The 23,893-nt window shown below is 45.7% G+C and overlaps 1 protein-coding gene across 1 annotated transcript; it reads right to left on the bottom strand.

Annotated features, from left to right (window-relative positions):
- Positions 1–70: 70 nt before the first annotated feature.
- On the bottom strand, positions 71–10,946 carry LOC149330360 (uncharacterized). Its single transcript, XM_089559405.1, has 4 exons — positions 10,859–10,946; positions 9,069–9,249; positions 5,209–5,350; positions 71–184 (listed from the first exon to the last, which is right to left on the bottom strand). The coding sequence occupies exons 1-4, from the start codon at positions 10,944–10,946 to the stop codon at positions 71–73; spliced, it is 525 nt and encodes a 174-aa protein (XP_089415531.1).
- Between the last annotated feature and the right edge of the window lie 12,947 nt (positions 10,947–23,893).

The following is a 23,893-nucleotide window of genomic DNA, read 5'->3' as shown; positions in this document are numbered from 1 at the left end:
CACCTGCTGGATATCCTTGTCGCCGCTGTGCGCAGTGTCGAAAATGAGACTGTAAGCCACACTTCCACACTTATTCCGACGTTTCGGAGTCGGCGCCTGCGATGTTCACGTCGAACAACTCACACCCAACCACTGTTTCACCTTTGGTCACATTTAGCTTGATGTGCAGTGTTGTCGGGGTGCTCTGAAAGGAAACGAGTACGATGAGCACACAGATACTCCGTTGTCACTGTCAGTAAACACAGCACTTCCACTCTTGATTCCTCTTCTGAAACACCTATAACCTTCGTTTGAACAGGGCTTTTCATCGTCTTCGCCAGCTGCTTGTCTTATTCTTTCGTGTCATGAATGAATGAATGAGTGAACGAGCTGTTTATTTAGAAAGGGGGGCTTAAGGCCGTTTGTTGGGGAATCGGGTTGTTAAGGAAGGGAAAAGTAGGTGTCTATTGATACATGAAAGGACGGCATGGGTAGTCTAGACAGGCATTACGCTGCTTTGTCGAGGCCACTTAGTATATTGACCAGTATCTTTCCAGATGCCGTTCGCTCCGACTCTGGTCAATGCACGAAATTCAAAACACATCAAATGGTATTGGCCGCAAGACACCTGGAAACGCAGCATGGCAACACTGGCGTTTAAAAACGTGCACGTAGGCAGCTAGCTTCGAATTTTAAGGTGCTTTTCTTGCTGAGCAAGGTGTTTCCTATGCAATGATTTAGTAACATAGCGGATAACGAGGTTCTAGCTTGACACACAGAAAAAGGGGTACCAATAGCCCTACGTAGACGAAGCGCGCATTGCTGCAAAAGAGAGGACTGGCAGCCAATCTCACAACTCCTGATTTATCATTTGCCTAGAAGTTTTTGCATACGTTTGCGTCGTACGATGATCAAGTAACTGAGCCTCACATTTTTCTAGTGTCACATTTCCATAGTTATACTTTTAGCCTTTGTTCGCAGCTTTAAAAAGGCATGTATACGAGGGGGTACCCAAAAAAAAACCGGACTTATTTTTGTTTGAACTTATTTGTTCACATTTTAAGCACAGACCTTCAATCTCCTTCAAAGTATTCCCACTTGCAATGATATGCTTGTCGAATCTTTCATTCCATTTTTCAAAACATTGTTTAAATTCATCTTTTGTGATGCTTGACAGTGCCTCCGTCGTTTTTTTCTTCACCTCAGTAACATCAGCGAAACGCTTTCCATTCACCTGTTTTTTCATTCTAGGAAACAAAGAAAGTAGCACGGGGCAAGGTCGGGAGAGTATGAGGGTTGAGGAATAGGGGTCATGCCATTTTTGGTCCAAAATTGTCGTAGAGACAGAACTGTGTGAGCAGGGGCATTGCCATGATGGAAAAACCAGTCACCCGACCGCCACAAATCTGGCCGCTTCCACCGCACACTGTTGCCCAATCTTTTCAAACCATCCAAGTAGAAAGCCTGGTTAACTGTCTGGCCCTGCGGAACAAATTCTCAATGGACGACTCGTCTCACGTCGTCGAAAAAACAAATCAGCATTGTTTTGAGGTTTGGTTTCACCTGACGAGCTTTCTTGAGGCGAGGTGAATTTGAAGTTTTCCATTGGCATTATTGTTGCTTTGACTCAGGATTCGATTCAAGAACACTTGAGTTGTCCCCATAGGGTCGTCCTTGTACGTCTTTCTTAATATTTCAAGAGTTTCCATTCAACTTTTTCCGGGCAAAAATCAAAATTTCACCGGCGCACGCTGTTCACGAAAATCAGCATTTGCAAAAACGACATTCACACAAAACAGTCGTCACTCTAAAACTCTGCCTAAACTAGTCTCACCTCCTTCAACGATGGCACTCGGCTTACTGACTCTGGAATGTTCGTTCTGTGCGCTCCTAGTGGCAAAACGCGGTACCACAGAAGCTTTGTCGACCAAAAAATTTAGTCCGGTTTCTTTTGGGTACCCCCTCGTAAAAGCTTTACAAGTACCTGCTTAGCCAAAATAACCGAGCGACAGGTTCTCGCTTCTCAACCGCATAACGGAGCCTTTACGCCATCCCTGAATACAGAATGGTGTCAAAATGGGAGGACAAGGGTTCGCCTCAATTTACACAGATTCGGAGATTAAGGACCACCACAGGTGCTTCGCTACGAGGCTAAGAAACAAACCATAGTTGCCCCGGGTGCTTTTGGCGAAGACTGCACCTTTCAAAAGGGATTCACATAGCGGGAAGCAATACTCAAAAAACACCATCATCCTTATAGATTATACAATATGACCAGTTTAAACCGTGTTTTGCTTGGGCAGCAATCCTCACGTAAACGCGTGTGTGCCTGCCTATCCATTAAGAAGCGATAACTGACGAGTGTATACAATCACTGGACAGCTTCATTCAGTTCTATGAAAGGCAGCAACTTTTGCTCCCTTCTCATTGTCGATGTGTTTAGAGCACCTCAGGGCAAATAGCCTGAAATGCCGAAGACCGACGGATCACGTGGTGATACCGCATGACGTATCATCTACTTGTAAGGCTTCCCTGTGATGCCGGGGCGCTTCAGCGTTCTAACAGCCGTCTCAGAGAACAAAAACCGCTTTATATTTGGAGCACTGTCCCCAATTGGATTTTGCGGGTGCGCTGAACGAGAGGTACGCGTCTAAGTAGTAGCTGTATATTGCGGTCGATAAATAAATACGTGTGAACTGTACCTTGCTGCAAATATTTCGGGCAGCTATTTTTTTTCAAGATGAACTACAACATCGTAATTGGCACATTATTCCCGACGCCAATGATTGAAAAGTCCGCTGATTATTTTGGGGGGAATTTTTCACATTTGGTGAACGAAAAGAGAGGCCTCCTAAATAGGCCACGAGACTCACTTCAGCACTCAGTTGTTTCACTGGGCGGTGGCAATTCGCCTATTCAAAACAATCGATTACATTTAGCGGGGCACATGTTGTACGATATAATTTATAATAGAATGCTATGATGATCATGTTTGTTGTACCGGATAGTTGGCGAAGGATAGTGTGGGGCTTGAGACCACCCCGTAGACTTATGTCTGGCGCGGTGACTTAAATTTATTCTACAGGTCTTTCACTCAGGACGTACTGCAAGGGTTCTGTGGGGGAGGTTTAATTCGGTTGTAATTAAACAAAAAATTCTTTTCGAGCAATAACTGCCAGACCTAACCACAAGCGTCTTAGGTCTTTCCAACATCTTCCCAAATACCTACTGAACTGGACCACGACCGGCCGCCTATGGCCAATCCGCCCGACCGCCTCCTATCAACCAGTAAAGCTTTATCTAGAGCACAAAAGTTCGTTTACTTTTCCCCAAAAATTCGGTACAAGGCAATCCCAAATTCTCCCGCCTTTTTCGCTGCTCAGACATTGAGAACAAAAAATCGGAGGGGCACCTAAGCTCCTCCTTAGTGACATGACGCAATGACGCAACAGCATTAAAGGTTTAATGTCGATATCTCTGGAACTGGTCATTGTCTACGTAACATTCATAGATCCCTGGAAATTCTCACGCTAGTCCTGGCGCAGAGGTGCAACGATTCATAGATGCGCCACTGCCTTGCGATTGCAGAAGCTGCCGCTAAGGTTTTTGTGCGCCCAGCTTGCTCTTCTAGAGCAACCTCTAGCGACCAATCATTACTTCACTTCCACCTCTCACGGTCGGCAGGTTGTGACCATGCCACAAGATCAAGTGACCTAAGTGATCCACCTGCCACCTAGGCTGCTTCTCTGTGGTTTTCCGCGAGCTTTTCACTTATGCTGAACGCCGTCGACGTCGATAAGAGACGCCGATGACGACGACACACTACGGCGGACAAAACCGAATAAAGCCTCAAAATGCACGACGCAAAGGCGAGGGCGAGAAGCATTTCGGAAGCAAGCGGGGAAGGGGAAGTGGCTCGCCACCTGCTGTGCGCAGTGAGGTATCATGGAAAGGATGATCCCTAGCCCAAGGTTATTTAAGTAAATCTCCCCCGCTGGCGCACATTTGTAATAAAGGAGCAGTTTCTGCTTCTTTATCTAGTTGTCTATCGATTCCGTTTCTCCCAGGCAACCGCTAACATTCTAGATTATCTTAGTTATTAGAGCGAATACAAGGACAGGCGCTGGTTCCGGGTTCGAACCCCTGACCAGGGCGAATTTTCTTCAAAATTAAGCTTCTGTGAGATCGTCTGCGCAGATGAGACCCGTGAGCGAAAAATCCACAAAATTTTCTCAGAGAAGCAGCCTAGGAGGCAAGTGGGCGACTTAGGTCCCGTGACTTTGCGGCTTCTTCACAGCCCGCACATACGATTGCGAGAAAACTGCCTACCTTGGCAGGTGCCAGTTACAGTAATGATTGAGAGCTCGGTAAAAGCAACCTTTGTCGCACAACGCCCACCGGTGGCAGCACCTTCCATCCCAGGGCAGTGGCTTATCGCTTAACCGCTGCACCACTGCGCCAGGAGTGGCATCAAGGCTCCCAGGGGTCTACGAATTCAAAATAGAGAATGACCTGTTCTGCATATATGGGAAACAACTCATTACGCTATCCCATCATACCTTTAAAGGTTCACTGAAGAAGAATCTGAACTTGTCTTTTTGCCGCGGGAACTACACGTTCCGAGCATTCTTAGAAACTGCGACTTATTGCCCGGTGTGGCCGATTTTCCTAATTAAATCGAATTAACGTCCGGCTCCCGCCTTTTTTTTTAATTCTCCCTCGTACGGTGGGCGGAGTCGACCAACGCGGGGAGTGCCTTTCAGCCAGCTCCGTGGAGGCTTTGCTTTCGCTTCATTTTGTTTTTTGGGTTTCCACGAATAAATAGTTTCATTTGCAGATAATATAACCGCAAAATAAGCCCGCAGAAATGAAAATACGTGCGGACTATTTGCTTCTACGGACTACTACGTATTACTCCGCCGATGGCAAAGCGGCAAACCGCCGCGGGACTGGGTGAAAGGCACTCCCCGCGTTGGTCGGCTCCGCCCACCGTACGAGGGAGAATTCAAAAAAAAAAAAAAGGCGGGAGCCAGGCGTTAATTCGATTTAATTAGAGAAATCGGCCACACAGGGCAATAAATCGAAGTTTCTAAGAATGCTCGGAACGTGTAGATTGAGTTCCCGCTGCAAAAAGACGAGTTCAGATTCCTCTTCAGTGCACCCTTAAGGAGGAGCTTATCTGTCCCCTGCAATTTTTTTCGTGACGCCCCTGCATCAGGACCTACTTACACCAATCGCTATCTGTATGAACCAGGGCAGGCGAAGGCTGTAGCTCACTGGCATCGTAGTCACTGGAACAGGGCACGTGTTGTTCCATGGCTGACCTAAAAGCTGTTCCGCTGTCGAGGTTCCGCCGCAGATGTGGTAAGTGCTGAAGGAAACGAATAGTTAAAGACGTGGGTTTTCATCAAAATGATTCACAGATTTCTTGCTTGCTTAAGGAAAAAACAGATGGAACTGTAAAACAAAGGCTTCAGTACAAGTAAGCAGGAGAGTTGATTGCAGTCGTTCATTATTGTTGTCAACGGCTTTAGGCTTTCTAAAAATAACTCGGCAAGGCTTCCCAGGAACAAGCTGTAAGAACTGGAAGCTTCAGGTCTGATGCTGCCTAACGTTTCTACACGGATAACCATTTCAGCGCTGTCCTAAGCTTGTTCCGGCAATGCTAATGCCTGTCTTCGCTGCGATGTTGATTTCAAAGCTTTCCGGAGCTGGCAAAATCAACGTCTGTGTTAACGAGAAAGAGTCTCCACAAGGAAACGAAGAGAGAATTTTCTGAAATAGTTCAAACATTTGCTCTACCATCTATGCACGTTGTAGATACTTTGAACCTTGGGAAGCATATAATGCAGAAAATACGGAAAGCGCTTCTTCCCTATCTACTAAGGCTGAGATCTGGGCGAGTTGGTATGCATTCATACTGGTGAACAGCGCAAAAAAGGCGGGACAACAACAAGACAAGCGCTGACTATCAACTGGGTTTATTGAAGGACGGAAGGGTATATATACAAAAACATAACACAAAGAAGTAAGAAGATAGTGTGAAAAGGGCCGTGAAAATCAAAACTTATGTCACATGTGAAGTGATGTAAGCCAATTCCTTGTTGCTAAGTGCCACGGAAGGACTGCTGATGCATTCGACACCTTGCCTGTGGATGTGGATGTATATATACCCTTCCGTCCTTCAATAAACCCAGTTGATAGTCAGCGCTTGTCTTGTTGTTGTCCCGCCTTTTTTGCGCTGTTCACCAGTATGAATTCCCTATCTACTGCCTTCATCATTGACCATCCGCTGTATTGCATAGCCAGCAATGTAAGAAATGGAAGAGAAAAAAATCAGCACAGACACTTAAGTCTGCTTAGGTAGGCAATGCGAAAGCACTGATATCCCTGAATGCACTGACACCCACCCAGCCACACACACCACACACACGGTCCCGCATGACACCACACGGAACTTTCTAGGACGAACGGTTGCATCAGAATATTGATATGGTTTGGTTTACCAGGGTTTAACGTCACAAATCGACTCAGGCTATGAGGGACGCTGTAGTGGAGGGCTCCGGAAATTTCTACCACCTGGGGTTCTTTAACGTGCACTGACATCGCACTGCACACGGGCCTCTAGAATTTCGCCCTCATCGAAATTTGGCCGCCGCGGCCGGGATCGAACCCGCGTCTTTCGGGTCAGTAGCCGAGCGCCGTAACCACTGAGCCACCGCGGAGGGTTCAGAATATTGATATGAAAATTGGTTCTTGATTAAAGAAAATGACGCAGTAATTGTGTCGGATATCGGTGGATAACTCAACCGTGCCTGAAGGTAAGGGTTAAAGAGTCTGGGAGGGCATACAACTGAAGATGCGTATGTCGTCGGTTCGAATCGCACTCGCATGCTAGCCTCCAACTTGACTAGCATATGTAAGCTATATGCCACATGAAACCGTAAGGGCCCACCACTCGGAACGCTTTACAATAAACGCCCCGCCGCGGTGGCTCAGTGGTTACGGTGCTCGGCTGCTGACCCGAAAGACGCGGGTTGATCCCGGCCGCGGCGGCTGAATTTCGATGGAGGCGAAATTCTAGAGGCCCGTGTACTGTGCGATGTCAGTGCACGTTAAAGAACCCCAGGTGGTCGAAATTTCCGGAGACCTTCACTACGGCGTCCCTCATAGCCTTAGTTGCTTCGGGACGTTAAACCCCCATAAACCAAGCTTTACAATAAACGCTTGTTGTGAAGCGTTTGTATACAACAAACGAAGTAATGTTGTTTGGAAAACTGGCGGCACATGGAGGCCGGCCGGTGGCGAGTATTCATAGCCGAACAACATGCATAGGAAGACGACGCCGCGCTTTTCTTGCCATCCCTTGGATTTTCTGTACCATCTGCGAAGGCACAGACACACGCACTTACGGCGCCGGCTTTTCGCGTAATGTGAGAAGTCGTGATTTCGCATTATAAACGAGATTTTTTTTGTCAAATATTGATACTAATCATAACTGGCTAATCAAAGACAAGTAGGCTGGATATTAAATAAGTACGAAAGCTTTGAAGGATGTATCGGCGCCATTCTTAGCTGGTAAAGAGCAATTCAGAAATATTTCAGAGGAGAAACCTGTACATGATGCATTTGTTACGTTTAAAAATTTTATTCGCCCAGTACAGATTTAGGCGAGGATATTTGAACAGAAATTAGCTAACGGAAACAGGCATGGACTTAACGTGTGCTGCGGAGAAACATAGGTAGCAGTTTGTTACAGTGTCAGAGGTGTTAAAAAAAATTCGCTGAGGCTTAGCTTGGTTAAGCCCGGTAATTGCGAAAGCAATATCCGTACCTACGCCATGGTACAGCTGGTAGTGTAGCTGGAGGTGGTGCTTGTGGTTAGACTTGTGGTGATGCATTGGTTATACAATCCAATCCAATTCAATCAAATCCAATCCAAACCAATACAACCCCATCCAATCCACTCCAATTCAATACACTCCAATCCAATTCAATTCAATCCACTCCATTTCAATCCAATCCAATCCACTCCTATCCAATTCAATCCAATCCAATGTAATATAATCTAATCTAATGTAATCTAATCCAATCCAATCCAATCCAGTCAAGTACAGTCCAATCCAATCTAACCTAATCCAACCTAATCCAATCTAATGCAATCAAGGTCAAATGAAGGTCAATGGTGGTCACGACCGCGGCACGGCAAAGGCGTGAAAGTGCAAGTAGTATTGCTTTCGCAATAAAAGTGAAATGAAACGTGCACGAAGGTGGCATATGGCGTGGTATTAACTATTGTGAGCTGACGGTCAAGCTGCTGCAGGATGGTCAAAACAGCACGGACGACAGAGACGCGGTAATCAGTACAGACACACAAACTGTGTTTTTGCTCCCTAATCCTTGTTCTTTGGACTGTTTTAGAGCGTTAGCTCTAATGCCCATATTACCCAAGGTCGCGATAGTATGAAACACTCGGTCATTCAAGTGGGACCAGTGGGTGGTACCACTGGTACACACATTGTGGACCACCTAATTGGCGCAGAATGTTCGGAGTGGTACGAAACGATTAAGCGGCGCGTTACGGAGCATAATATTACTAGTCAACTCAAAGCGTAGCTAGTCATAAGGATTCGCACCGATGACTTTTGGTTCCACGAACCGTGCATTCTTCAAACTTCAAAGGTCCATTACTCATTACTGCCAAACTAATTGACGGAGGACATTCGAAGTAATGTCAGATGATTTGTCTTATTGTGCTGTATACGTCCGCATAAAAAAATGGATATTCGGATATAACGAAACATTTGTACCGGATATAGCAAAGATGACTAATGACGCAGTATTCGTTCGATATTGCTAACGTTGGATACACATAAGCTGCCTCAGCGTTTTGCTCTTCTCCTTGTCCGATTGGCAACTTGAAAAATTTTGATTGTCTAGGATGTCCTAAGCTTGCGTAGGGCAGGGCTAGAAGAAGAGCAAAAAGCGAGCGGCCTTCGACCTGCAGTATGCCTAAATCACGTGATATTAATGCAACTAGCTAATGACTCTAAAGAGGCTTTATATTAGCGTGTCAAACACATGCGTACCACGAACCGATGGAGCCGTAACAGTGGATCTTCTTCCCAGCCGCAGTAGAAACTGTGACTTCAAGTTTGTGGTCAGACTCCAGCTTCTGCGACGTGATTAGGGTGAAGTTCGTGGTCATCATTTTTCCGATTTGCGCGTCCGAGATGGAAACGTTGCTAAAGCTGACATTCTTCTCACCTGCTTTGGAGTGAGAAAAACACAGTACCATATTATCAACGTGGAGTCCTTCATGCCAAAGCGAATGAGATGGATGTTAAGAAGTGTGTAAGGTCACTTATCAGTGCTACATTGAATTAACTGAAAGGCCTTAGTCCTGCTCAGTGGCACTCTATTTCGCATTGAAGCCATGTCTTGTAGTCTACATGCAGCAGGTTCCAATAAAACAGTACTTGAAGAGAGGATAGTTGGCAGCCTTGTTTTCTCGAGCTGAACCTATTAACTGGTAAATGTCAAAGCAATGCAGCATCACGTTCGGCTGTTTTGAACAGAGTAGGCTGTACCCTCAAAATATAAGGATATTACACCTCTTCTGAACGGTTTAATTAGAATGAATATCTTGACATTATTACAGGTAGCATCTAGCATGTGCCGCCCTTTGTTTCCCACTATTTAAAAAAATAACTGGAATGTGCTCACATTATGCAAAGACACAAGGCATGGCAGTGAGGTTACCGTTCAAAGCCTTCACATCTGAGTTATGACATAAAATTTGAGAGAGTTTATGGGCAAGGGCCGACCGAGTTCTGAGCCTTTTTTTGACCTCGATGCTCCTGGTATTATTTCGACTACATTGTCATCAAGCTTGCTGGCGCACAGCTAGGCATGACTATTGGCCAGCACCTTGAACCTTGAAATAAACCTGTTCGCTTTTCATTGTCATCTCAATGAGTGATGACACAGACAGTTCCGCCGCGAGGGAAACATTCTGTCAAGTAAATCCCTCTACACGGTTGTCGCACTAGTCTGAATGAGAGAAAATGCTCTCAGCCAAAAAACTAGTTCAGGATAGGGCCGCAGATGGTTCATTGAATTGGGCCGCTACATTCCTGCAACTTGAATTTAGTCGCGTGCAACGAAGCTTTCCCGTTATCATCGCTCTCTGGTTGTGCATTAGTTAACTGTTGCCGCCTATGTTCAATGGCGTCTTTGTCCGAATGATTTTTGAACCTTCTGAATCATAATTCAAGTCCTTACTCAACCCAAGCTTAAAGTGACGCGTTAAAGCAACGTACGTTAGTCAAGTTTTTTCCTTTAATAAGTTTCACATTACTGACTCGTTCACCTCTAGTTGGTTCTTGAGTTCACAACGAAGAACAAATCAGTCGAGGCAGTTTTAAAGAACACACATTTCTCTCGAAGACAATGACAACACGTAAATTACGAACAAAAAACCATGCCCTAATTTTTTGTTCTCAACAGTTATGCGCCTGCCACAATACCCTTTGTACCTTTCCAGATCCGCATTTAAGTTATAACTAATTCTTTATATGGAGAACACCAGGGAAGCGCAATACCTTTCTTCTCATCTATTCCCTGTGTTTTTGCACGGTCTGCAAAGTTTTAAAGTTGGAGCAGGATATAAACGTCAACTCAGTCATTGTACATTTAAACTGCTCATACCCGTACTCATTTTCAATCTTACTCCCTTCAGTTTGACGTGATTGTTTTTGCTTAGAGAACAATTGTGCCCGTTTTCATAGCATATATTCGTTAACCCTAATATCAGGCATCCACCGGTACAGTAGAAACAAGGAGCGTCTTTACCTGACTTTCCACACATGATACTTACTTGAACAAGGGGTGACCTCCGGCGTCTGAACGGAACCTGCCACTAGTGAGCACCCGGCGAAGGCAAGAAACAACACCACGGAAAGCATGGCTCCAGTCGCTTTGGCCTGCAGTTCTCCGCACACTCAACACTTGCTGAGCATTGCCCTGTTTTATATACGAACCGTGTCTCGCGCAATAGGCGCCGAGGAACGGCATGCGGCTTGAATAACGTAAACATGAAGGCGTTAACTCAAAGCATCGCTGACGCCTTTGCACAACTGTGTACAGTCGTGGTGAAATGTTAATGTCAGTCCAGCACAGCTACATCCGTCTTGCTACATACGGCGATGACGCTGCCCGGGCAACGAAAGTAGACATTTGCGTGGACATTGTGAAAGTATACACACAGTGTATCCGGTGCTTCAGTCATATTCAATGCAGCACTCCAATGTTACAGATAATACTGAATCGGTATTTGGTAACGTTTATTTAATCTACGTTCCATTTGCCGGTGGCGTTATTTGTGACGCAACCAAGAGGAGAAATAGGACCAATTGCAGGCATGGTCGTTCTGGTCGCGGCGCTCCTTCTAGCCCCCTTCGACTGCCGCATCTAGTCCGACTGTCTCCGAGGGTACTCTGGCAGTTTGTTCCTACAACCACCAAGACCCTCCATCCCTAGACGGAAGGAACACCGATAAAGCTATGAAGGCATGCCAAACCCGTCGTCGTGTTCCGCCATTCGTCCGCGACGGACTTTGCCGCTAAATTTAGCGGAATACATTCCAAGAGAAGACAAGCGTAGCAGGGGGTGGCAGCAAGTTAGGCGGGTGAATGTGATTACGGAGTTTCTGTGGACAGGTGGCCGCAGCTGACACAGAAAAGGGTTAATTGGAGAGACATGGGAGAAGCCTTTGCCCTCGAGTGGGTCCAGTCATGCTCACGATGATGATACTGATAGAGGCCATTACCAGCATTTACAGCATCAATGCCGAAACAGGTGTACTGGATTACTTAGCCACAATGTATTTAGCTTAGTTTAGTTTAATTTATGCCGGTTTAACGTCCCAAAGCGACTCAAGCTATGAGGGACGCAGTAGTGAAGGGCTCCGAAAATTTCGACCACCTGGGGTTGTTTAACATGCACTGACATCGCAAAGTACACAGGCCTCTAGAATTTCGCCTCTATTGAAATTCGACCACCGCGACCGAAATCGAACCCACGTCTTTCGGCTCAGCAACCGAGCGCCATAACCACTGAGCCACCGCGGCGGCCACAATGTATTTATTAATGCACGTTTTCAGCAAGGCAGCCCACCGAGCCGTGCGCTACTGGAACTACGCGGACCTATTTGACTTTACCTCTACCTCTGGGGCTAACAGACAAGAATATCAAACTATCAGGAGGAGAGTGACCACGGAGCGGTCCACAGAGTTGAAAACTTCGGCATGAGTCACTACCACAATATTCATGCCCGCAAGAATGAGAGAACTGGAAACGTGATGCACCTTTTCCTTTGGACACATGATGGTTCATTAGAGTAAACTGTCTATTGCGAAAATTTCACCCAATAATCACGACACCAAGACAAACAGGTGGTTGCCTCCTGCAAAGCATTCGGGACTTGCAGCTTAGGTAATGAGAAGAAGCGGTCAAATATAAAACTACAAAGTGGCATTTTTGTGCTGAAATTTTGGGCTAACTTGGAGCCAGTTAATGAATGCCGTTTATTTGCGTCATTTTAGACTTCAGGCTTTTGTGTCTCATCTGTACTACTTCCGACGCTCTAGAGCCATGTTTGCCTAGCTATGCACTCGAACAAACGAGCCCTACGGTAAATAAATACTTTGTATACAAGGTAAAACCAAGATGCTAGATATACTCGTCATGTATCGGACACGACCCAACTGACACCAATGAGCCATTGAAGGCATCCCTGCAAGCCAATGAGGAAGAGGAGTAGTTAGGGAGAGATGACGGCTGTAGGGGGAACTAAAAGAAGTTACTTCCCTTTTGCGTAGCAGTGGGGGTGACTGGGCTAATTGTTTTATTTAATTCCTTATAGTTCCTATACCTTTCCCACAATCAACTCAACTTCTAAATGAAAAAAACTGATTCGTGCGGCTAGTTGTGTTATATATGGCAAGCAGTCTATGGAACTCAGACGTAGGAATTCGCCATTATGTTCACCTGGCCAAAACATCGGAATGGGGGAATGGGGTGGTGAAGAAAGTAAATGGGAGCTGCTCAGTTAAAATTAAGTGATGATGACGATCATGCACTCTGAACTTTGAAGGCTGCTGCGCGCATAATAGAAAACAGCCCTAAATTCTTTTTCCGGCTTTTCCATTTCATGTTGCATAGTGTGAAATGCACCAATGGTTCATGCATGCCAAATTTCTTTTCATTTCATTTATTTCATCCTTAAATGTCCGAGGGCATTACATAAGGAGGGGCTCCAGTTGATAGAAAAGAAGCATAAAACACGCGCGGACATGAACACACACTGCCATGTCAAGAATACGTATCCCGTCGGAAACAACATGCAATAGCGAATACGCTGGTTACAAATGCCTGCAGTTCTCACATTACGTGGTTAAGAAAGGCAATCCTTTATTGAAAAAGATTTGACTACTTAGAATGTGAGAATGTAAGCCACTTTAACGCATTCTTCCACATGCCCATTTGTGCGGTCATGAATCCGCCTGTTCAATGTTCAATGAGAAGGACACGTGCACAACTATTTTTCCACCATTGGTCACCTTGAGGTCGATGATCACTGTTGTCGGTGCTTTCTGAAATATGGACAGCACAATTACGACACGCCCTCTATGGCCACTTAAAGGAAACACACGGCACATTTACTACGTTTGATAGACTATTACGAATGACGGCCTTTTTCCTTCACTTGTGATATCCATTGCTGCCCGCTCCGCCAGGAGCCAGTTTACGTTAATCAAAAGTCTGATAATTATAATATACTGATGCCGCAAAGGCAGTTACGTCAAAGAGTACCCATAGATGACTTACTTTAGTTGCATAAAGGGTGGCGAAATACTCATTCTTCCCAAACGTATCATTTCAGGACACCCGAGCTCAAGGCTTGGGGAACCTTGCGAGCACTGAAAAACTCGTGGGTGTCAGTGGTGACCGGCTATTGATTCCCAAACCTCGCGCTTACCAGGAGGTTCTCTCAGACTAACTGGGCCACCATTGCGGTGAAGCATGCATTCATTAAATTTTACTTTTCCATCTCTACGCTCCGAGCGCAGTAGCAAAATCAGTTGCAGACTGCTTGAGATTTCCAAAGAACCAAGCATGCGTCAGCGAGCAACATTCCTGCAAAAAGTTCATCAGCATAATTAACTATCAGCCGAAAATGACGATCGACAATGCACGACATTTGTAAAGCACGAAAAGAAAGAATGTAAATATATGACATCAGACAGCGCCATCGAGAGAAAAACCAATCCCAGTCGAAAATCCGGCATAACAGCGTCGAAAATACGACAAAATGTTCTGTAGTTTTGTCGTAAAGACAGAATTTGCTCTTGGTTCGTATAACTTTTGTGCAGAAACTACACAGCATTCTGTTGTTACTACAAGGTTATGGTCAAAAACATTACAGAAACTCTGTTTTCAAGGCGGAAACTTTTCTCATGTGTTTTTTGGCTGGAATCGGAGAGATCATTTGGATTTACGTATATGCATACTTACAACACATTAATACCAGGTTGAGAGGAAACCAAAAATTTAAGGAACGATCAGACATCCTGTGGGACAAATCTGTGAAATCCGTTGAATTTACCCTTGATGATTAAGTTCTCGTTTCCGCTATAGTGAATGCTTTACTCTAAGCCGAGGCTTCAGATAATTTTAATGTAGTGTAAAGTTACATGAAGACAGGTTGAGGACGGCTTCGTATGAATGGCCCCCTATGTCTGAGAGTGGGGTTGGGGGCGACAGGAGGGTGGTGCTTCTGAAGGGAAGATGGCATTCCCACCACGTCTTTGAACTTGATTTCACCGTTGCGTCCAGCCTGGAGTTAGAGCTTTAAGAGCTTTAAGAGCTTTAGAGAGCTTTAAGTCCATAATTCCATGCATGCAATAAATACTCAAAGTACTCTTCCACGAACACAATGGGGGGCATATCAGCAAACGGACAGGAGAAAATATGCGGGCACAGAAAGCCTGACATAGAGAGGCGGGCCCTGTTGTGAGGGGCCATTGGAAAGTTTATTTGAAGCGCATAATTCTCCGCATCAAGTTCCTCCACAGTCCCCTTGTTGTGCCCATGAGAAAATTGACGGGCAAAAATGTGCTGACGTGGGGCACCTCACCTTCAGAGAAGAAACACCGGCAAACGGGGCGCTGGGGAAGTAATAGTGTGAAGAGCATACTTTGTCTGATTCGACAATGCCGAAAAATTTTTGTTCGCCCTTGCAGGACGGAAACATTACGAGAGCGCTGTCGCACACCCACCTGGGTATACGACTTTAAATGATGGATGTCGAAGAGCGGCTGTACGAAATATTAAATAGCCCCTTTCTTCAGCCTATCTCGACAGTTTGCTATTGATGCACAGAGACCACATTAAGTTTAAATGAAAAAGAGAAAATTGTCCAGCTACTTACTCCAATTGCAAACTCTACAATCGGGTCCAGGGTGAAGCCGATCGTGACAGGCGCCGTAATTTCCGGTACGGGGCACTTGTTGTCCCATAGCTGACCCAAAAGCTCTTCCACTTTGGAATCTCCTTCGCAGAGCTGGTAGGAGCTAAAGAAACAAAATATATCGACACCTGCGCTTTAAGAAAGGAATCTTTCGCAGTTTATTTGCACGAACAACTAAAAAGAGAAAAATAAAACTTTAGATCCGCCTTTCGGGTATGACGCGATAGGTTGCTAGGTTGATGCCCGTATACGCGGAATCGGTCCCTATCTATATTGCATTCATAGATCGCTGTGGGGTCTCACATAATTCTAGGTGCAAGGAGCAGAGGGTAAGCGGTGCACCGCTGCCTCGGCAGGTGGTTGTGGCACGTGCTGTGAGGGCAGGTGCTGCCACTGGTGGTGCTTGTGAGACCGAGGTTGCTCTTCCCGAGCAACTTCCCGCGACCAATCGGTTTAACTGCTGCCTGCCACGGTGGGCAGTTCGCTCACAAACCGATGGTCAGGTTATGACTACGTCACAACGTCACGTGACCCAGGTGGCCCACCTAGTTGCTTCTCTGAGGATTTTCGCTCACGTCTCTGCCTACGACGACCACGACGGGTTTATCGCTGACCAGGATCCTTAACGCCCTCGAGTAACAAAATTACGTCGATAACTTGACACATGGAAAGCCATGTGGTGCAGGTACAATGCTTTAATTAGTCTCTTGAACCCCGCAATCAAGATAAACAGTCAACTTGCTGCGCGAAAAGATGGCGAAGATAAAAAGCACGTTCTGAGCTAATGACAAAAGAAACTTAACTAGATATGAACAGGCAAAAAGGTGACCGGGTTAACAGGAAGGTGACCAGGTGAAACCACACAAGAAAAAAATAACAAGGGTAAAAAATTTCCAACTGCTACAGGTGCGTGTCAGGGATGAAATGAAAGTAAGTGGCGAGGTGAATGGCACGTGCTCATTTCAAAGGGAGGAAAAGGGGGCGATAAAACGACACAAAAAAAAAGGAAATTAACTGTTGAAAACAACAGGGGTAAAGGCATATCGGGGAGGCGGCTGGCTGGTATAAGGGCTGATGCCCAAGAAAGGCGATTTCTTCTAAAAGTTATTGTGATAGACGGCGCACTGACGCAACTGTGACCTTTCTTATTGATGGTAGAAGCGTCCCTGATTTCTCGAGCATGCTGGCTGAAATATTTCTTGATGATGCGGGCTTTGTCAAGCAGGAGAGAGCATTTTCATTAGTGCGGTGAATGAGGAAGTTGGACCCCGTAGTGGCATTTTGAGAATTAGCATGCTCGCGCAACGTGTAATTTAATTATCTTTCTGTTTGCCGTCCATAGGACCTGCCACAGGAAAGCGTAATTTCGCACACAACATTTTTCTTACACTACAGAAATGGATTCTGGTGTTTTTTCTTACGTTCATTCCGTACAGTCTCTTGCCTATTCACACTTTTGCACAGAGCACCAAGTTTGTTCGGGGCAGAAAAAGTTAGTTCATTCTCTTTTTTGGTGCAGCTTTATCACCCCCTTTTCCTCTTTTCAAAATGAGCACGCGTCATTCGCCTCGCCGCCTACTTTCATTTCAACCCTGACGCGCGTCTGTCTTGTTATTGTTTTTTTTTTCTTCTTTGTTTGCGTCGTGTTATTCGCGAAGCATAGTGCAAAATTAATCCGTCAGTTCGCAGATGAAAGCTGAAACTGCTCAGAAATTAAGTTTTATAGTAATTTTCGTGTTCCGAAAAGCTTTTATGCGCATCTGTACAGCGCAGAACACATATCCTGTGGCCATTTACACTCGGAGAAGAGATAAAAATGCGCAGAGACAGGTATTCGTAGACTGCGTACAATAAGGTGATTCACGCACTCTGCATGTATAGTGCCTTCGGTGCACTTAGCTTGGGCATTGCTGAGCCATTTACAAATGAACCAAAAAGCATTTACCATGGGTAATGAAAATCAAAATCCCGACAACATGACTACCAACTGAGAAATTCTTCACAACAGCACGTCGCCGACATCTTTACCATGAGCCGACGGTGTCGTAGCAGGGAACCTTGTTTCCGTCCTCTCTGGTGAGAGTGAGTTCAAGTATTGGATCCGAGTCAAGCTCCTGCGAAATCTTCAGTGTAAAGTTCAGCGTAAGTCTTTCCCCAATTTTGGCGCCCGAATAGGTGACGTTGCTTATGTCTACTTTTTTGGTACCTGCGTAGTGGAGGGAAACTCAGAACAATATTAGAACAAGGAGTTTGGCCCATTGAATTAAATACGGTTGCTGTAAACAGGCGTCGATCGCTGCTATAAGAAAGGTATCGCTTTGTTTCCAATGGAAAAAAGACCGAATTTCGCCGTTTATCCTTCAGTATTGCTCAGAGTATAGTATTTGTCAAAAATATACAGCCCATGTGGTTTTCTGCCAAGCCATGTAGCGAGGCTCTTTAGCATATTTCACAGCCCTAAGCAACGGAGGGTTGATGTATTTAATTCCTCCCGCCTTCGTGATATTAGCGTCCCTCAGTATGTGAGAGGAACTGCACTGCAGGGCTCACAAGCACACCCCGTTGGGTGGATACTTTTGACAGAGACTGTACATTTTAGATATTATTCTTCGAAACGGGTTCTTTACTAATAATGTTGAAGAAATAATTTGTTCAATGCTCAATTTTCAGCTTTTCATAACATTGCTATCTGAACCGTTCGCTACCGTTACTGCCCGATTCGAACCATCGTTAGAACCACCAGTTGCTGTAGTGATCATCAATTTTGAAGCCAAAGAACATATTCATTTGTTTTGTGAGTTAAATCTAAGTGTCAGCTTTCAGTGTAGAACCACAACGCAAAAAACAAGGTCGCCCAAAAACAAGCGCACAGACACAACGCTCTGTTTTGTTCTTCCCTCCACCCTTCTCCCTTGTGCTGCGTTTCGGCCGTGCAATCCAACCAGCCCATCAAATATATCCTGTCCTCTTTGAATGAACTGTGCGGCTTTTAAATCAAAAGTGCCTTATTTCAAAAAGCCTGCATGAATTCAAACGTTACGTGGTGTCAATGTTTGTGATATATATGCTCGTTGACGTTCACGTTGGACGACTAGCTCTACAATAAAAGCGAAGTTGATTGTAAATAGCTGGGTTCACAAGATACTCACTTGAATAGGTTAGCTCCGGCGTCTGCACGGAGCCTGCCACCAACGAACAGCCGGCAACGGCAAAAAAGAGCACCCCAAAAATCATGGCTCAAATTTAGTGTATCTGAAGCTCTCCGCACGTTAGCCTCGTCTTGTGTGCTAGCACTGGCTTCGCTCTCCTTTTATTCACAAACCACGCGACGCATACAAATGGCGGAGCTGAGCGCCCTCACTCTTGAAACGCGCAAACAAAAGGACGCTGACAACTGTTGTAGTACCTTCGCCACAAGTGCATCCGATACGCCACATGCGCCAGTGAGGCTAACCGGGCATAGAACGAAATACAGGTTCCTTAGTTGTGGTGAAAGCAAGCGCACATTGCATCCGGTGCGCTGCACATATGTCGTCAACCTTGCAGTGCTCACAAAAAAAACAGGTGTTCACTTGTAGTGGCCTAGTGCTAGAACATTCGCATAGTCCCTTTTTTGTTTTATATTTCGGTACAGGGATGAAATGTGGGAGTGTCCCTGACCGCATTCTCAATATGGGGCAATAGTGCGGTTAACATACTGCATTGCATTAAAAACGCACATTTCACTACATGTTCTTATGGCCACCAGGGTTAAGATTAGGTGTGATAAGGCACATTAGGTTTAAAGCCAGTAACGTGCGCATGATCACAAGAGACTCCGCATTGGATGGTTGGGCTTTTTTAATGTCCGCTAGCATCGCACCGCACACGGGCGGTTATTCATTGTGTATCCATCAAAATCAGACCGCAACGGTCGAGATGCAATCTCATGTCCTTTGGCTCGGCTCCCGAAAGCCATGCCCACTAAGCCGCCACGACAAGTCCAAGGTTATGTGTACTGCCCAGCCAAAAAAGTAATAGAGTTAGCAGTTTCCACCAAGTGGTTTGAAATATAACAAACAATTTATAAAAGCTATCGTCTCTATGAAAGCTTCTTTTTCACTTACTTATCTTCGCTGTCAGTAGTTCGGACTTGATTGTTTAAGGTCGCTAGACCCCACGTACAGACTAATGCGACGTGATGAAGTCAACATTAAAAGATATCATGCACTATCGGGGACAAAAGTAAATTGGACACACGGGCAACAACCAAAGCATATAGCTTGGTTACCAGCCTGTGCTTACGGACCTCATTTACGGAGGTCAACATTAGCACTCCCTTCTTTGATGTACAAGTGAAATCAGCCTAACACTGGCAACGCGGAGATCGTAAATTGCGCATCCTGGAGTCCTTTGTCTTCGCTTCCAGTCGCTACGAAAACCAAGCATAGCAGTATACATTAGGGCTAGCATTATCCCTTGGGAGCAGTAGCTTTACTAAGTATTTTTATCTGGAACTATTTGGAGGCTGCTACCCAAAACTAAAACGAACCGTGGCTTAACCTACCTTGTCCTAACTTAATAGAAGGGTATGTTGCACCCGAATAGTATGAGGCAGGCACAAGGAAGGAAATGATGGATTTACTGGCTGGAGTGTTAAGCTGTAAGATGGCGTGCAGCCGAACGATGCATCTCGCCGGCACGACAGTCGAGCTCCATGATGATGATGTCCTCAGCCTTCGGAGGAACTTCGGCGCCATCGTCTTGGGCGATGGATGCTGCTCCTGCTGCGTAAGGCCGCTGCTGCTGCTACTGATATTGATTCATCTCACGCAAATTATTTTACTCGTCTAATACATAACTTAGATTAGATGAGCTAAAGTATGGAGCAAGCCGCACCACAAGCGAGTGCATTAATGTCTTCTGAGGAGCTGACGGCCGAGACACTGAAAAACATTAATGCACCAAAAGGTGCCGAGATTCGTCAGGCAAATTTTCATAAGCTACTCCATAACATCGACATCGTCATCATCATCAGCCTGATTACTACCACACTGCAGAACAAAGGCCTCTCCCTTATCTCTCCAATTAAGCCTGTCCTGTGCCATGTGCGGCTACCCTATCCCCGAGAACTTCTTTATAAGAACCGTCCACCTGACTTTTTGCCGCCCCCTGCTACGCTTGCCTACTCTTGGAACCCACTCCGTTCCCTTTAAGGACCGGCGGTTATATTGCCTTCGCATTGCCTGCCCTGCCCAAGCTCATATATTACAACAACAAATATTCAACGATGCTGCCTTCTTCCACGTCGACAAGGACAGATGTGCATGTCACACTTGGCCATGTAAGCACTGCAGCCCTTTCAAATCAGTGGTTGCTCTTCTCGTTATCAAGGCAATCCCTCCAAGGAAGTTGCCAAAGGGAGGCCGCGAAATAGAGACTCAAAAACAGCAATCAGTCAGGCTAGGGATACTTATCAAGTTATTTTTATTCAGATGGAAATGGACAAAGATGACAGTTCCTGAACGTACAGTCAGCACCCGCCCAAAGTAGTCCTATTCTCTTACGAACCACTTCCAGCGCCTAGCAACCAATGTAAAGTGTTGTTTACTGCTGAACAACACTTTGGTTTTCTGGATATTAATTTTTAACCCATCATTCTCCTCTGCCTGTAAAACTCATTGATCATGTTTTAGAGTTCCTCTCCTGAGACTTAGCAAGGCAATGTCAGCGAATCGCACATTACTAAGGCATCCTCTATTTGCTCTTACCCCAACTGTTCCCGATCCAGACCACTGAATACCTCCTATAAAAGCCGGGTGGTAGCATTGGCCAGATCGTCTCTCTCTGCAAGATAACTTGTCTTGTTGGAATTATATTCAAGGCTTCATTAGGAAGACGGTAGCTGTGGACTCGCTATACATATCTTCCTGTATTTTTACGTGCGGCTCTTTTACATCTTGATTCCGCAATGATTGCATGACTGATAAAATTTCGACTGACTCAACAGCTCTCTCGCAACCTATAAAGGCTATATTGTCACGTAGTGGTGATGGTATTCTATGCAGTGACGAAGACAGCAAAAAACAGATTGCGAAATAAACTGCTTATTGGGCTCACCTGCGCACACAATAAACCAAAGGACTCGGTGGCGGCGAACGCAACAAGCGTGCATAGTGGTCGTCGAACAGTATGCCCGCCGCTGTCGGCCGTGCTCAATTTACAGCTGATAGCGAACTTTCAAGGTATAGGTACAAAGTTACTGCAACAGTCTTGAACAATGTATAATTGGCTCTACCTGAATGTGATCAATCAAGATAAATATGGTCATGTCTTGCTTTACAAACAAAGCGACTAATTCATGTGGCGGCATTGAAAAATGATCTAACAAACAGTACAGTGGTGAGCAGCCTTGTCTAGAGCGCTTGAGCAGTGCGCACTTGCTAACAAAAACCGAAATTAGAGAGCAGCCCCTCATTACAGGGCAAAGTTTTCGTGCCTGCTTTGTTTACGAGGCTATCTGGCGCTACTTCCGTGCAAGCGTTGCAGCTGGACCCTAGAGGCTGCCACAAAATCTGGATTTGTTTGCAAGGAAGTGCACCGCCCGAGCGCTCTAGACAAGGCTGCTCACCACTGTACAAAGATTCGGTGTGTCTGTTTATGGTGTTCAACGTCCCAACGTGACTCAGGCAATGAGAGGCGCCGTACTGAAGGGCTCCGGAGATTTCGACCACCCGTGGTTCTTTAACATGCACTGACATCGCACAGTACATGGGCCTCTAGATCTTCGCCTCCATCGAAATTCGACTTCCGCAGCCGGGATCGAATCCGCGTCTTTCGGGTCAGCAGCCGAGCACCATAACCACTGAGCCACCGCGGCAGGCCGGTTCAAAGATTGGCGGTAATATGTAGGGGTTTGTTTGTACTCTGCGTATTTCTCTATCACCTAATTGACAGTGTGAATATGGTCTATTGTCGAGTACCCTTAGCGAGAGTCTGCCTGATTATTTTGTTGAATGAACTTCAAGGTTTTCCTGACTCTAGCAGCGATTACCTTAGTAAATGCCTTATAGGCAACAGGTCAGTAAGCTGATAGGTGTGTAATTTTTGAAGTCCTTGACATTTTCAGTCCTATGGATTAAAAGTGTGTTAGCGATTCTCCAAGCTTCTGGTATGCTCGATGTCATAAGGCATAGTGTGTACAGGGTAGCTAGTTTTTCTAGCGCAATCTCCTCTGCCTTTTTAGAGATCAGCTGTTATCTGATCCTCACCAGCTACTTTCCCCTTTGCATTGTTCCTAAGGTGTACTTTACTTCATCCGCTGCTGGCGAGATGTCCCATTGCTTTGCTGTACTGCCTCTCTCATTATCGTTCTAATTATATTGGCTACTGTATAGATTTGTGTACAACTCTTCGGCTACTTTAACGATCTTATCTATTTTGCTAATGACATTGCCCTCTTTGTTTCGCCACATAGTAGTAGTACAAGACCTTTATTCGGCCATAATTTACAAGCCGAGCATGTCGACCGCCTGGGCTACCAGAAGTCGCTGTTCTTCCTCCCCTTCAGCGCCAAGCCAGTTGAGCCAGGTGGTGATGGATAAAGAAAGTGGGGGGTAGGAACCTGACTGCTGAGCAGCCGGGCAATAGAAGAGGTAATGGGCCAGGTCCGCATAGATACAGGGGCAGTTGGGACAGGAAGGGTCCGATCGATAGCGATAGAGAAAGAGGCGAGACGGGATGATAACTGTATTCATTTGGATGTGCCGAAGAAGGCGAGCCTCCGGCACCGTGAGTGATGGATGAGGGGGAGGGTAAAGGCGTTTTGTCTAGGCGGAGCTCGAGGTAGACCTCTTTTATGGTGCGGCGAAGAGTGAGTCTCCCATCGTCCTCCGAGGCAGAGAGGGAAAAAAACATTTGCATCTCCTGACGGGCTTTGCGAATTGAGACGTTATGCTGTTAGGACTCTGTAACGCTCCCGCTACTTTTGAACGCATCATTGACACAGTCCTTCGCGGGCTGAAATGAAAAACCTGCTTATGCTTGTTATTTTCTCTTCAACATTTCGGGATCATTTACGCGGCCTCGATTAAGTGCTCACGTGCCTTGCCTCTACTAGTCTTCATTTAAAAAACAATGTCAGCATACCAGGACGGCAAACCTCGTTAACCGCAATGACATTCGAGCCGACTCTGAGAAGTTCACCGTTGGCCAGAACTTTCCTTCTCCCCGGCAGACTAAACAACGGCACAGTTTAATTGGGCTGTCTCCATTGTTCATCGTTTTATCAGAAGTTCTGTCGCCATTTACATGCCACTGCCCCAGCTTCTCACCGTTTGCAGAGCTTCGTATGAACTCAGCAATGCGTGCTTTTAAAACCTCAACGCGTGCTCCCACTTCAGA

Source organism: Amblyomma mixtum, chromosome 9 (genome assembly GCF_055824585.1).
Source record: "Amblyomma mixtum isolate Tamu chromosome 9, ASM5582458v1, whole genome shotgun sequence".
NCBI classification, from domain to species: domain Eukaryota; kingdom Metazoa; phylum Arthropoda; class Arachnida; order Ixodida; family Ixodidae; genus Amblyomma; species Amblyomma mixtum.
The sequence above is the reverse complement of the archived record's forward strand: the minus strand, read 5'-3'. Positions and strand labels throughout refer to the sequence as shown.